The sequence below is a fragment of the Anser anser genome (assembly GCF_964211835.1).
Source record: "Anser anser genome assembly, chromosome: 11".
Taxonomy (NCBI): Eukaryota; Metazoa; Chordata; class Aves; order Anseriformes; family Anatidae; genus Anser; species Anser anser.
In genome coordinates this window covers 19188150-19203526 of record NC_139732.1, presented here as the reverse complement: position 1 = coordinate 19203526, position 15377 = coordinate 19188150, and the positions used below count along the sequence as shown (strand labels likewise).

At 40.5% G+C, this 15377-nt stretch overlaps 1 protein-coding gene across 10 annotated transcripts in view; it reads right to left on the bottom strand.

Annotated features, from left to right (window-relative positions):
- The window catches only part of ATMIN (ATM interactor), a 21384-nt gene extending 6007 nt beyond the window's left edge, over positions 1-15377 (bottom strand). For 2 of the 10 annotated variants that reach the window (XR_014589026.1, XR_014589027.1), the window contains exons 1-4: positions 15115-15377; positions 10413-10538; positions 9326-9525; positions 3369-8364 (exon numbers count right to left, since the gene is read on the bottom strand). Coding sequence is in view for 2 of the 10 variants with exons in the window: in XM_083851668.1 (XP_083707794.1) it covers positions 6534-8364; positions 9326-9525; positions 10413-10538; positions 15115-15327 (2370 nt within the window). In the remaining 8 variants the exon portion in view is untranslated. Of the gene's footprint in view, positions 1-284; positions 8365-9325; positions 9526-10412; positions 10539-15114 lie in introns of those variants that run through there. The other 8 variants (XR_014589031.1, XR_014589033.1, XR_014589028.1 and 5 more) reach the window with 8 other exon arrangements.

The following is a 15377-nucleotide window of genomic DNA, read 5'->3' as shown; positions in this document are numbered from 1 at the left end:
AGCACCCTGTTATTCTGATTACATTTGTGTTTTAAGTTTAACCTTCCTAGGATTCATTGGTAAGTAGGAGTACATAACAAAACTCAACTTTTTTGCAGCCTCTGGAGATCAAGGACTGACACTGTAAGATCGCTGTAAGTTACAAAACCTTTACCAAACCAAAAGATAACCAGCTTTCAAAAGGTAAGATGTTAAGGAGGAATGGGTGGTACTTCCTGACAGGCACTGTATGCCCTGCCCAGGCCTCTAGAGGAGATCACAGCCATTAAAACAGAAGGCAAAAATTGGTTGAAGTTAACTTTATTCCAAAATATGTATAATTTACAGGACTAAATAAGTGCTTCATTTGTGAACAAAATGTTTCAATACTTGTGAATAACTTACTAGTAGATTTGTGTAACACTTCAGTTTCCAACATCGGGAAATATGAAACAGTATTTTGGCACAGGATTTCCTCTGCATGCATTAATATACTTAAATGTTTCACAATTGTTAGGACAACATTCCTTCTTTGGGATTGTCACTTGTAAAACAGGTATAAGAAATGAAAACTTGCTTTTCTCTGCTAGTTGCAAGTTTATTGGCTTACATAGCAAGAATCATACATGAACATCCTTTGAAAACTAAATTTGTCCACTAGATCAAAATCCCACCAGTGATGAGAAAACACATTTTAAGGTCATTTTCCAGACGTATTAACTCACACATGCTTTGGGAAAGGCTCACCCGTGAGACGTATTACTCATCCATTCCAAATAGTTACAAGTTTAAATTAGATCATAATCAGTTCTTGAGTTCTGTAAGCTGGAAATAAAGGCTACCTTTCATATCTAGCTTTACTTTATCATAGATGCACTTGCAAATATCTGTAAAATAGAATATTATCAGTCTAGCTCTGCATGCGAGTGCTTGAAGCATGCATGTAAAGCATTACTTATTGTAAAATGGATGCTGCACGGTCTACATCATCACAAGCCATCTATTATATTCCATTGCTAGTTATGTTGAAGATACTCCTGAAAAGCCAGTATATGAAAAAGAATCAAAAGTAAAGGACTTCTGTTGTTCAACTAGAGATCAGCAGCTCCTTCGGGAACTTCCACTGTTTCAGGCTGTCCGATTACATTTTCGGTGAAGCAGAAGAGTCGCACACGAGACAAACATAACATCACCCTGACTGCAAGGCAATGCAGAGTTGAACGACGTAGTTCCTTGATGCTCTTCATTGCATAGCAATGGCAATTTAAACAAGAAAATGCAATCATGCTCGAAGCAGCAAATCCTTCTAGCACTCATTTTGATTCGCATCAACCGTAAAAACAAACAAACAAGACAGTAACAAAAGGAACAGAAGATGCAGGTTTGCACCATGCATTGAAGCAGCTTGCTACCACTGAACAACCCTATCCTCATAGTGTTCATACAAAATCATTAAGGGAGGTCTGTTTACAGTAGATCTATTCTATTAGGAACTCAAGTATAGCAGCACCTTAAAACAAACATGAATGAAAATGCTTACAAGGCCCACAGCATTAAAAACATTTTGGTGTGAATGTATTTGGAAGAGTAAGTTGTACATTAAGGTCATGTTTAAAAAAAAAAACACAAAACATTTCAAAAATAGCTTAAAGGAAGCTACACAACCTTCACGATAAAGGCAAGTAAGTTTGGTTCACCTATGAATTGTCATTTCAGTAACAGATACTATTTTGCAAGTTGAGCACCTTATGTTGATTCACTGTGTATTTTATTAGTCTTACTTATCCCATATTTGAAAAGTTATTTAAAAACAAACAAAAAAACTCAAGATCTCTAAGATCACAATCCTGTCAACGCTTACATCTCTTTTCCAAGCCTCACAAAGATCAATTTACATCTGACTAACCATGTGAGCGCGTTACCAGGATAAAGATTTAAAACAGTGGAAGGCCGTCACCTTTCTTTGTTCCATTGCCTCTACACTCTCAGGGTACATATGGCTAACAGGGAAATTTAGCCTTTTGTTTTCAACAGAAAACATGACTGAGAGCGTGCCTTGGAATAAAATTTTGAAAGGAGTATTAATTACACACGTAAGTTACAGGTGCTGAAATGGTTAACAAGACAAGGTCTCCAAAGGCTGTCTTTACAGCTTTTTAAGTTAAACAGCTGCATGTATTATTATTATTATTTTTTAAGATTTCATGTCATTTGGAAGTGAGAAGTTTCTAGACACAAACAGCTTTGCATAGCTAAGAACACGTGTCGTTAATAAACTGACTTTAAACTAGCAATGTCTTTTAAGCTGACAGGAAGAGCTAGGGGAAGGATTCGCTCCCTGCTCAAAGCAGAAGCAAGTATTTACAAGAGTATTAGGGGAAATAGACATAAACCTAACTCCTAAAGTAGAAGAAACTTATCTATTCTCATACAAGCTTTTAGCATCAAGTGACAAACAAACAAATATGGAAGGCTACAAGACAGGACTTATTTTTTGGCTGCTTTGTGCTTCTCATAGAATGCATGTCCCAAATTTGCTTATGTTTCATTTCTGATTTTTCATATGCCTTGAAAGTGGAATGTATTTAACTTTTATAAGTCAGTGTTCTCTCAGAAGCGGAAAGTTTCAAGCAGAACCACTCAATTTTGCCTACACGTGTACACAATTGTATTATTCTTAAACAGCACAAAACTAAGTTCTGCTAAAATGTATCTGTGACTTATGAATATCTTCAGCTATCTGAAAAAGTGTAAGACACTGATACGTTTATTTTGAAATTGCTTGGAACAAGTTGGATCCATTAGACAGCACAGCTAGCGAATACACCTTTCCTGACCAATTCTTAACAGATTGCTGTAGTCTCAGTGAGGCTGAAATTATAGTAAACTGAATGCAAGATTAAAGTTTTTTTCTGACAACCTGATGATCCAGAAGTCCCGTGAAGTCTTTGGAAACAGTATTACCACTAGTAACTTGTCAGGCTCTACCGGCATTTTCACTTGTTTTCTGGAGCACCAACTATCCTTCCCAGAGACAAAAGACTGAACTTGCTGAAGCAGCAGTTGATACACAATGGTAAATCTCAGGCTAACTTTCTCCTTAAGCACTAAAGAAAAGCTCAAGCCAAACTACCAAACTACTGACTAATTCCGTTTTAGAGTAGTATTACACAGACATCCAGATTGAGATCCAGTAATTGCAGCATAACGTAATTAAGCAGGAAATGCAAAGAATAAGCACAAGTAATATTAGTATCACTTCCAGATAAAAATATGTGCTAAGAGGCTGTGGAGAATCTGATGTTACTTTTTGTATAGCGGTTCAAGTGGCAGTAGAGGATACAAAAGAGAATTAGCAAAATAGTAAGTCGCTACTGATCAATACTTACAATAGAGACAGTGCCTCGAAAATCAAATCAGAGACAAACTGCAGAAAAAGGGAGATAAGTATCATTTCAGTACTACCAAGAAATAGTTCTGATTGAAATTTATTTTGAAAACAATGGCCAAAATAGAAAATTAACCATTTAAAAGCATCTGTTTAATTTTTAAGAGTAAGTAGTATTGATCAACAATTTTTCAGATCAGGTTTCAATAGGTATCCTGTGGGATTCAGGAACTATGAACAGTCTGTTTTAGTCTTTACATTTACACAAAAATAATTAATGTATCCAAAATAAGGGACATATGCCACCAGTGTAGGATCCAAACTTCTGAAAAAAATACATTAATTTAGGGAAGCAGCTCACTGACAAAAGACAATGTGGGTACATTTAATGATTTTTTAATACTTTCAATAAGTAACTTCATGTTGTAGTATTGTGTTCATCTAATTAAAGTTCAAACTTTTAAACTGATGAGGAAAGGAAATGGTATTTGCATGTTCTAACAAAACACAAACTTATAAATAATTTTAATTACAAAACACAATAAATGAGTAACAGTCATACTGTAAGACTGTCCACAAACCCCCCCCCCCCCCACCCCCTTTATTTTCTGAGAATCACTGATGTTAAAAGGTTTGGCTTACACCTTAACAACATGGTGATTCTCATTTGGATTTGTAAATTAGCTTCAAAGTCCTTGAAATGCCAGCTGGTCTCTCAGAAGGCTGGAACTCAAAGCCTTCCGTAATTCTGTTCCTCATCACTGGAGTCCTCCTCTTGCAGAAACAGACCAGCTTTCTATATTCAGAGGTAACAGTTTCTCACTTCTGCCTTCTACAGCTGGGGAAAATAGTTTTCCCCAACTCTCAATTCCCTTTATCTCAGTAATCTAGAAATCAGATTTATAGCAGCTCGTGTCAGTCTGGACAACTCGCACACTGACAATGGAGAAGCCTCCGCACGCAGAAGCGCTCTCTGCTATTCCAGCCAGGGGGAAGAACGGAAAAGGAAAAACACTTCTGAAGCCCAAAGACGTAACGCGACTAGACAAACACTGCAATGCAATAAATTAACTCAGTTTTGTCATTTACCTTATTTCTCAATTTCAAAGTAGGTAGGTAAACACAAATCAGTCATACCTTACAAAATAAAGAATTAAAAGCTATGTCTTCCTTTTCCAGTATATCCCACCCTCAAGATTAGAACTGTAGACCTCCTGAAAACTGGTGGGACTTTCCCCAAAGCAAAATTCTTGTACTTTCCCTTGGAAGTACAGTATTTATTTATGCAGTTTCTTCAGCTAGTGCCTGGAAGTGTCTGAACACCCACCTAGAAATGCTGAAAAACTAAAAAGGCAATGCATCCGTGGTTTCAGGCCTTTTTTTTTTTTCCTCCTCTCTCCCCAGGAGGAAAATGGAAGTTTCAAGGTTGAAGAGATGATCTCCAGCATCAGTTGAGATACATTAGTGTGTTGACTTAACTATGGCAATTTAAAGAGTAGTGGGAAGAGAGAATAAAATGGGAAGGTATTGCTCATTTTCAACAAAACAAGCTAGCTGCACTGGATGAGTAACCAAACTCCCACATCCTTGAGCTGAGGATTTGGAGCTGCACACAAAGTGTAGTGAGCCTTCAAAAACTAAGGCTTGGACGAACATCTACTGGTGGGCTGCCTAGTAAATACACAGCCAGTAACTCTCCTCTCATAATAGAGGAGTAAAATCTATTACAGGCCCAGGAATTTGACACAAAAATGTTTTGCTTTTCATTAAGGTTAACAGAAACTAAAACCTGCCCAGGACAAAACCAGAGGCCTACATTTTGCAGGTATTTTAAGGAGACAAAAATCAGTTAAGGCCGAATTCCAGCATACATTCACAACTGGCTTACATTTTTCTTGTAAATGCATCTACTGCAAGAATGGTACCAGGGGTAAAATAAACATAAAATCGAGGGGTCACATGTTTCTCCTTGACAAATCAGTCTGAGTTTTTGGTTACACTCAGCAAACCCTCCAAAAGCTGCAGGCACCACCAGCTGCAGATCCATGTGCAAAAGCAAAACACACCTCCTCTTCCCAAAGGGTTTTGGTGAGCTGATCTTGCAGCTCGGTTGTACAGAGCTCAGTCTGCTTTGTTTCTGGAAGCAGAAGTCCAAATTCCAAAACCAGGAGAGTAGGTGCAGGAGTATCTTAGAGAATTTAATTTCTCACCTTTAATGGTTTTTGTTAAGGTAGTGGAAATATAAACCATTATAACATTTCCCATCTCGTATCTTGGTAGAGGCTAGGGGAACTTCAGCAAAAACAAATTATTCCAGTTTTTGAGGCACAAGCATTATAACATTTGCATCTAACACTCAGAAATAATTTAAGCAGATCTCTCCTGAAGACTCTAAAAATATTTTAAGTCCTGTTTATTACACTAGCTAAAAGGACAACATATTTTTCTCTGTAATTATGTATTCTAAGTTATTTTCCTACCATTCAAAGGGCATCAGTGCCACCTGGGGAAAAAAAAACCTACAGCTCTCTACATTTTTTCTTTTAAAAAAACTGAACGTTCAATAATTCAAGAGTCTATGTGTATCTAAGCCTGTCAGACAGGCGTTTGGAAAACTTATACAGGAGAAAGAACTGTGAAGGCATGAAGTAAAAGACGACAATACAGCTTATTATGTTCATGCCAGATTTAAAATACAAGCTACTAAAAAAAAGTAAACAGAAGTAGCTTACACTAAGAGAATCCTCCCCCGTAAGTTCAGGGAAGCATCTGAATTGGACAGGTCAGGTTTTGGTCCAGCACAACGGAACCCTATATATAAGCCAGAAATAGATATATATGGGACACCTTGGAAAGTTCTTCCGTTTTAACGAAGCAGTATCGACTTTGTAAAGAAGTCTGAGCAAAAAACATAGGCACCACAAACTTTTGTTTAAGGTTCAAACTTACATTAATGTTATGCCCTCCCCCACCCCTCTTTATGCACACATAGTGTATGTTGAAGTTACATACTCAGTAAAGTACCTTCAGCATGAAAAGTCTCTTAGGCCATCTGCACGCAGTAACTACATTCAACAATGCAAAATGGGTGACTTGGTCAATCTCTCTCTCTCCCACCCCAATAATTTAATTTCAAACCACACAAAACAGTTTTGTGACACAGTACTCAATGGCTGGGCTTGTCAGAGCTCTGAAACAAGGAGCACAGCTCTTCACAGGTCTGTGTTTCTACCGAACTGAACTGGGACTCCATTGTATTCCAGGCTAAGTCAGCCAGAAGAAAGTCATCCATTGCTGTCTGTGTCTCATTGCTGGTAAGGAATAAATTCCCCAGATTCTCAAAGCAGCTGTCCATAGTCTGTGTTTCAGCACTACTGAGCTGGACTTTGCTTTCTATGCTCTGATTAGGTATGTTTTTAGTGGCAGGATATACTTCTGTCTGGGTTTCTGTATCCGATGAGTCAGTACTCATGGAGAAACTAGACTGCTTCAGAATGCTTCCTAAAGGCAGGTGGGTATTACTGTCCAAGAAGAAATTCAAGTCTGTCTGTGTCTGCGTATCAAACATCTCCAAACCTAAGAAGTTAGAATTTCCTCTGCAGCTATACGATTGAGTGGCACTATCTGAAAACAAGAAATCAGTCTGAGTTTCAATGTCCAGCGACTCCAAAACTGGCTCAGAGTTTAGGGTACCAAGCTCGCTCTCTTCAGTCTGAGTTTGGATATTGGATGCTGAAAAGAACTCTTCAATGTCAAAGTCTATTCCTGTGCTCTGTGATGGACCAGATGGCAGATGTGTGTCAGCATTAGAGCTAGTCTCGGACAAAAGGCCACGATTATCCAGGGTCTGGCCAGACATGTTTCCTGAAAAGATATTTTCCAGATCACTTAGCAAGTCCATTGTCTGCGTTTGATTATCCATCGTATTTTGAGGTGGAAGTATATTAGTCTGGGTATTAAAGCCGATAAGGGATTCAGACTTCACTGTATCTTGATTGAGGCTCTTACAATTACTCCTCTGCAGCAAGGCTTGATCTATATTTGCAGCCATTAAGTTGTTTTCTGGAAGCTCAATCTGAGTAGAAACATTATATGATGGATGAACATTGTCAAAGATGTCACCGCACATTACAGCCTGGTCCATTTGCACCCTTCCATCAACGGAGTCCTGTGTTCTACTGGTTTGAGTCTCTCTAGAAATGCCACTTGTAGGGAAACAAGCCTGACTGAAATCATCAGTCTGAGCAGCTATGGATGAAGTCAGTTTGGAAGCAGGCAGCAGCGTCTGCGTTTGTACACTGATGGGTAGTGACACCTGTGAACTAAATGACAGATCTGTCTGAGAGCAAGAAGACACAGAAGAATCAGGAGTCCAGGCTGCAGCCGGCACAAAGTTCTGTGAAATATAAGATAAGTCAGTCTGTACATTTATTGAAGAAATGTTACTCTTATGACAAACATTCCCTGGTTCTTGACCTGGGCTATTTGGTGCAACCTTGTCCAAGTCAACTTGCACACCAGTACTTACTGGTTCGTTATCACCAGAATTTGTTACTTTTGAGACAGGCATAGTGTCTTTAAATACAAGCGTTTCTGCCTCCAGTGCTGGAATCAGAATCCCTACAGACTGAGGCAATAAATGAACGGTACTTAAAACTGAACCTTGATTATCAACAGCCACTACAACAGGTTTGACAGAAGAATCTGTTGCAGACACATACACAGGCAAGTGAGCGAGCTGCATCACTGGAAGTTTAACCAAAGCCACCTTGGGCTTTGGCAAAAGCATCTTCGGTGTACATTTTGGCTGTACTTGCTTCGTGAAGTTAGAATTGCAGGAACCTTCAAAAGAGGCCACTAGTTTCACTTCAGATGACTCCAATTCCTGAGTGCCAGGATTACTATTATGTGTATCGATGAGTGCTTTATTTGCTTTCTCTGCCAACTGCTGATTATGTACGGAGGTTTCCATTTTCCTTTTCTTACTAGGAGGATCCCTGTGAATATGAGATCAATAATTTATATTCTCTTCAAGCACAAGACATCTGCCTTCCATGTTTTGAGTCACTGCATTGAAAACAAACTCAAGTCCCAGAGGAGGCTGGAGATGACAGGACAACCAATCCTGATCAACATACCAAAAAATCTCCATGCACTTCAGTTTTGTAAAATTTCATTCCTTACTCTCCCATTTATAAAAAAAAGAAATTACATTTTTTATGAAGACCTATGTTCTAAATGGAGGTTGAGGTTTAGAAGCTTTTTTTCCCCTTTGTATGTTAAGCACTCTGATTTGAAGATGTTTACTCTGTTATTTTGATGTGAACTCAGACTGAGTATCGATGAAACAGAGTTTATAAAATTAGCACACAGGTAAAGGTCTCTCATGGAAACAGGATACAATTAGCACTCCTTCACAGAAAATTTTGCAGCAGTTCAGTCTCCAAGGAAGACAGGCTAGGCCTCAGGAAACAGATTGTCCTTTATGAAATATATATACACACCTGAAGACAACTATGAATCAAAAATGTATATATAGTTGTGTTTTTTTTGTTTTTTTTTTTTTTTAAGAGAAGAATCTACTAAAACTTATGAAGGTGACTAGACTATTCAGGAAAAACTCAACTGCATTGCACACCAGTTACCAGCTGTAAACATTTCCAAATCATCTCTACTTTCACAGAACTGTAAAAGCACTTCCAACAAGTGTTAGCAGTAACTCACTGTTTTATATACAAGGAAAACTGAAAATTGATCTTATTGATTAGACAACCATCACTGCCTGAAACAAAACAGAAACTGCTAAAAGCAACAAAACAAAGGAACTGCTGGAGAGTTAAAACAATGTAAGCCGATCTCAAAAGTAATCAACAGAAAGGAGACAAAAAGCCAGTACGTGGGACACCGAGGACTCGGAGATGAACACAAATAGCATTATTTTAATCGATTCTCTTTTACCTGTGCTCCGCAGGAATTTCGTGGCCAGTTCTGTAAATATGAGACAATAATGCTGGCCTGCTGGCATACGGGCACCCACAAGTACACCGGAAAGTCTTGCCACAGTCCTCTATGTGCCGTTTCAAATACCATTCTGTACCATAGGAGTTACTACATTTATCACATTTGTGCTTCTTTTCAGCGTGCATCTTCATAAAGTGCTACAATACACAATGAAAAGTAAACATTAGCCTTCAGCTAAGTTAAAGATGATTTAGAGGAAACATTAATATTTACATTTTTTCTTTATTTGTTAAATAGTACTGAAGAGTAGAATTAGAATCTTTTGAAGTCTCATTAGGAAGAGTTACAAGCTTGAAGAATTGAATGGAAACCATTAAAGTTTGTAAATTTGCTTGTACTATGTGCATCTTACAATATATACTACCTTCGAGTTAAGAAAACTTGAGATTGAATAGAAAAGTTTCATTGCCCAAGCTGGAGTACAGGCGACTAGTGGAATGTAACAATTAACGAGTTTTTATTTGCACGTATTTTGTGTATACACAAAATTCATACTATTTTCAGCTCTCTAAGCTGTGAGAATGATCTCCTGGGAGGTGCCTGATCATATTAGCTCTTTATCAGCAGCTTTCACCACTTCAAAATGCAGATAAAAATGTATGCGCCCTAATGCCATAGGAATTTTCTTATTGACATTAATGAACTAAAGATGAATCTTGCCAACGAGTGTAGCAAGTACATGTTGCAACACGGAGACACTCCTGAGAATCTACAACTGAGCAAAGAGTTTCCAGTCAAACAAGTCAACTTCAGAGCAAACATCAGAACTTTTCATTTATGGCACCAAGTGCTAGATATCCATCTCCTAGGAGCCAGGCTACCACAGGTGACCAGAGAAGAGTGGGTTTTTAATCACTCACAATGAAACAAGTCACGTAGAACTCTATCCATGTAGAGTTTCTGCATACACTTATATATACTGGGTGGCTTTGCTCATATCCAAATGCAAAAGTGTACACTCTCTGGAGACGAGATGGTCAGTGTTGAATCGATATAAGAATAATACTTTAGGAAAAAGGATTACCTGTTTCACAAGAGAAAATTGGGAAAATGGTCTGTTTGGTCCTCTAGGGCAGCCTTCGATAGGACAGCAGTAGAATTTCTGTGGAGTTTTCAACCCCTTCCTTATTGGTGCATTAAATTTTCCATCCTGAAAAAGAATAAATTGGGAAATTGACAACAATTCCACAGGTCTGCACATTAAAGGCACCGTTCAGAATATACATCAACTTTGGCTCAATTAGTTTATGCAGCGGAAAGATATAATAGAATTTTCCCCGTGTGAATGCTACCTTGCAAATTTATCAGAAATACATCAGAATTACCAAATGAAATCACAACAAGCTCTACAGAGCACTGGTACTGTACTATTCTACCAAGATACTTGCTTGAGGTTGCAAGTTATACCCATCTTTTGTGTTATTTGAGCCAAAAAGCTTTCCCTACATGCACTACACTACACTGCCAATTCAATGTGGTTTTATTTGTTAGTAGCAGAGTCTACTTGAAGCTCTGTTAAAATAAGTCATATATTGTATAACACAATTTTCTGACACTAGAATTTTGCTGGCACTGTTTATAGAGTTGACCTGCAATAAAATGAAGAATACAAGTACAGACTGTCACTTAATTCAGATCATAAACCAAAACTCACTTATTCTATGAAACTAACAACTGGTATGCTAACCCTGAACCCCCAAATATGAGGTGACTGATATGCCTGTGCATTCCAAAAATATATATAATTTACCTCACTGACTTTATTGTATGCATACAACAGAAGAACATAACTGACTCAAAAAGGACCTCAGAAATACATATAAAAAAGACACACTGATGGGATCATCTGGATTGCTCAACAACAAAGAACCATTCCTATTGAGGACACAGCCATGGAAACCAGACAAGACACATCCCTCTAGACATAACCTAACTGAAAGGGTCTCAGTGGAAGCATCAAACAAGTGTCCTAGCAAAAAAAAAAAAAAAAAGCAAACTGTTAGCAAAGAACTGGTGCTCAGAGTAGCTGAGTCTCCTTCCATCGTGAGGCTGAGTAGAGGCCGACCAAGTCCCCAGAGCCAGTTAAAGCAGGCCAGCAGGCCATGATGCATCTCCAAGATCATTACTCAGGTGCAAGTTATTGGAGCATGCCCTAATTGAGCTCTGCGTCTGCTTTTCCTCAGCGCGATAACAATCGGAGTACGCACGGGAAGTGTTGAAACGTTGGTTTCGTACCACCGACTCCCTAGCTACGTTCTCTGGGCAGATCTCCAGCTGCTCCTGCTTACACAGGTTAGACCATCCGCAAGGAATCCGCAACATGCAGCAGTACGACCAGGTGAAGTAAACACGGAGTACTCACAACAGCTGCCAGAGCAGAGGGGCTCACTGTTTAACCCGCTCTCCTTACTCAGCTACAGCCATAACCCAACAGCTCTGGGTTCTGAGCTACTGGAACCTCGTTTTTTGAAGAAAACCTCTTTTACTTCACCTGCACTTCAGGAATACCACAAAGCAGATTAGTGGGACACTTCAAAGATGCTTTTTTAACTCAAACCTCTCTCCTCTCAATCTAAGATACTCTATGTAAAATATACCTGAAATATCACGTACATTTCCACATGCTCAACGCTGCTACTTGCTGACACCGCCACAAGTTCATTTGGATTAATGATGTCTTGTACTCAAAAAGGGAAAGTTTAGAGTCTCTTGATCAAAAATGGTCAGCTGCCAGTTCACATACACGCAAAAACCCACCACCAGGCTAACTCTCTAAAAATGGAGTTTCTATGCGATATTTTAACATTTTAAGCACCTTTCTGTACGCACAGCAGCTTTTCCCATGGACAAGCCATTCATAAACAGGCAGGTTTTTATCTCTGCAGAAAAACTTCTGTGAAATTTAGTTGTTCCAGCCCCACTGCGTGCAATTACACTTGCTGACCCCAAATTTACCCAGAAGCAATTTTACCAGATGCGACGAACCCAAGTATGCAGGAGGAATAAAAGGTTTACCTTTAATTCAAAACTACATTTGGTCTCTCCCACTGCAGATGAAATCACCGAGCTTAGTAAGCAGCAATTTGAGTTGCTTAGAAGCGTGTTATATTTCATGTTACAATCTAATAAATAACAAGGTAATATGTTCAGGCACTTAAGAGGTAAACCAGTGTCAGATTTTTAAAAACTACCCAAGTACTAACACAGAGAATAAAGCCAAGTGTTTAAAAGCTATGTATACACAAGCGATGTATTTCTTCAGTAAAGAGAAGGGCATTTAGCCTTACTATAAAAACCTAGCGTGGTAGTGTAATATCTGCATTTGGGTAACTGACCCAAAGCGCGAGCTGCCCTTTCCTGTCCACCACTGGCTACAGTCTCCTTGCTATCACTGCAATCCACTGAACCCTCTCCTTTACATCAATTCCTCTAGCTGCATTTTTAAAACACACAGAAGTCTTCCCCTTCTCTCCCTACAATAATATAGACAAATGACAGAAGTATTCAAAAACTTTTCAAGCCTAATATATTAAATGCCAGTTTCTAGCCATTGTCCTCATTTGTTCATTGGTCTAGTTAAGCTAAGGAGCCAGAAAACAAGCAGCTAGAAATCAACACTTCATCATATCTTCTTTGTTAGGCCAAACAAGACAAGTTCTTCTAATTTCCCTTTGTCAGACACCCTTGCCATTCATCATCCTTAGCTGCCCTTTCCTACTCCTCTTTGGGGTTTATTTTAGCTTATTTGAATCAGATTTCTGCCCGGCAGCAGAGACGGAAGATATTCTGAAATATTTCAGGCTCATCCTTCTCACAGCAGCACTACCCTAAAGGCTCCTATGCCTGCGACCAGGTAATTTGTGTGAGTGTTTCCCATCTCAGTTACTTCTGTTACAAACCAGGACAGGTCAATTCTGTTACCAGTTCACAGGACTATGACTTTGTATCACCACACAAGACCCTGTTTTTACAGGATCATCTCACTTTCTTATGCAAATACAGTCTTCTGCAGTTACAATACCTCATCGCTTTTGTTATTATAAGATCTTATCGATACTAACTGTATTAATGACAATTAACCATGTCAACCTCCCTTCTCTTCAGCACTATGACATCCTCCTCTTCACCCAGCACTTCTTTACTAGCTCATTTGCTAAGCCCTATTTTCACTAATACCTCGTGTATCACTCACAAATACGAGCTACTAAGTTCTTTTAGTCTTGGCAATCAGGTCTTTCCTAAACTGTACTTGGTGTCTGCTGCATATGCTCGGAGCACAAGCTCAAAACTTAAAGGATGTCTGGTGAACCTGAACAACCGCTTTAAGCTTCCTTTGTGCCTCTGCTCGTAGATACATGCAAGATACGATGAATAAATAAGACAGAAGTTGTTAGTGAATATCACATTTCTACTCATTTTTTTTTCCCCACTACTTTCAAGTGGAAACTGAAATAGTAAAATTGACAGCAAACATTAACGAGGAAATCTAGCGCGAATATGGAAATAGAGCGACTGGAGAGAGGAGACTGCAAGAATCCTTGAGACTATTTCCTTTTGTTCATCATGAGCTGAAACACATTGTTGTCGCTAATTCGCCATTTTACTAAACAAATGTTTGTTGTTTACAGGCTGTAGCTGCATTTTCAGAAAGCAGCTGGGAATGCTACTCCTGAAGTTGTCCGGGAACAGCATTCATCCTCACACATCCCGCATTGTCATTTGGAGAAAAATAAGGGCATCGTTATGAAATGCCCACACTCAAAAACACGCGGGCTCAGCTGGGCCCCCCCCGCCCTCCTCCCCCCAACCATACTACATGTTCTCAGCAGTACAACAGCAACGAGGGCGTTCCTCCCAAATGGCATCCACGGGGTTTTGTTGCTGTTATTCAGACATGAAAAAAATAAATTAATTAACATCAGCCCAACTGTAACACTCGGTGTTCGGATTATGGTGTTGCTGTTATTCAGACATTACAAAAATAAGTCATAGAATCATTAAGGTTGGAAAAGCCCTCCAAGATCATCTGGTCCAGCCATCATCCTACTGTCAATGTCACCCACAAAACTGTGTCCCAAAGCACCACGTCCGGCCTTTCTTTTCCTTGAACACCCCCAGGGACGGGGACGCCACCGCTTTCAGCCCAATTCGAACACTCAGCGTTTGGATTGTGATGTTGTCGTTCCTGAGGCATTAAAAATTAAATAAAAATGAAATCAGCCCAACTCTTACACTCAGCACTTGGATTGTGATGCTGCCGTTATTGAGGCATTAAAAAAATAAATACAATCAGCTTAACCGTAACCCTCAGCTTTTGGATGGTGATGCTGACTGATACGGGTGGGAGACGCGGTATGTGGCAGATCACAGGTGGGACCCTGCCTTGCTGCAGAAAGGCACTGAGAAAGTGAAATATAAGCATGAGCGCCCAAGAACTTCACGTTACCGCAGCCGTGCCCAACGCCGGCACAGCAGCGGTTATTCAGCGGCGTCCTCCACACCACCGCTCACACACGCGCTCACCCAGAGCCCTGCACACGCTTTTTCCACGAGGGGGAGGATTTAAAGGAGGGGGGGGCGGCGGCAGGACCCGGGGCCTCCCTTCCCCTTCCCCTCCCTCCCGTCAGCGCAGGGCCGCGCGCCGCCAGGCCGGGCCGAGCCCCCCCGCCGTGAGGAGCCCGCGGCCCCGCTCCCTGCTTCCCCCCCGTCCCTCGGGCGGGCGGTACCTGCAGGCGGTGCGCCTTGCTGAGGTGCATGCTGAGCGCCGGGCTGTTGGGCAGCACCTTGCCGCAGCCGGGCACGGTGCACAGGATGTTGGTGCGCACCTGGCACAGCTCCGTCACCGACGGCCGCACCAGCTCCGGGGCGGGAGCCGCCTCCCCGCCGCCGGCCGGCGGCAGCGGCTGCCCCGGCCCCGCGCCCCGCCGCGCAGCCGCCATCTTGGCGTCAGGTGCTCGGCCAGCGCTTCCGCCGCGCGGCGCCGCCCCGC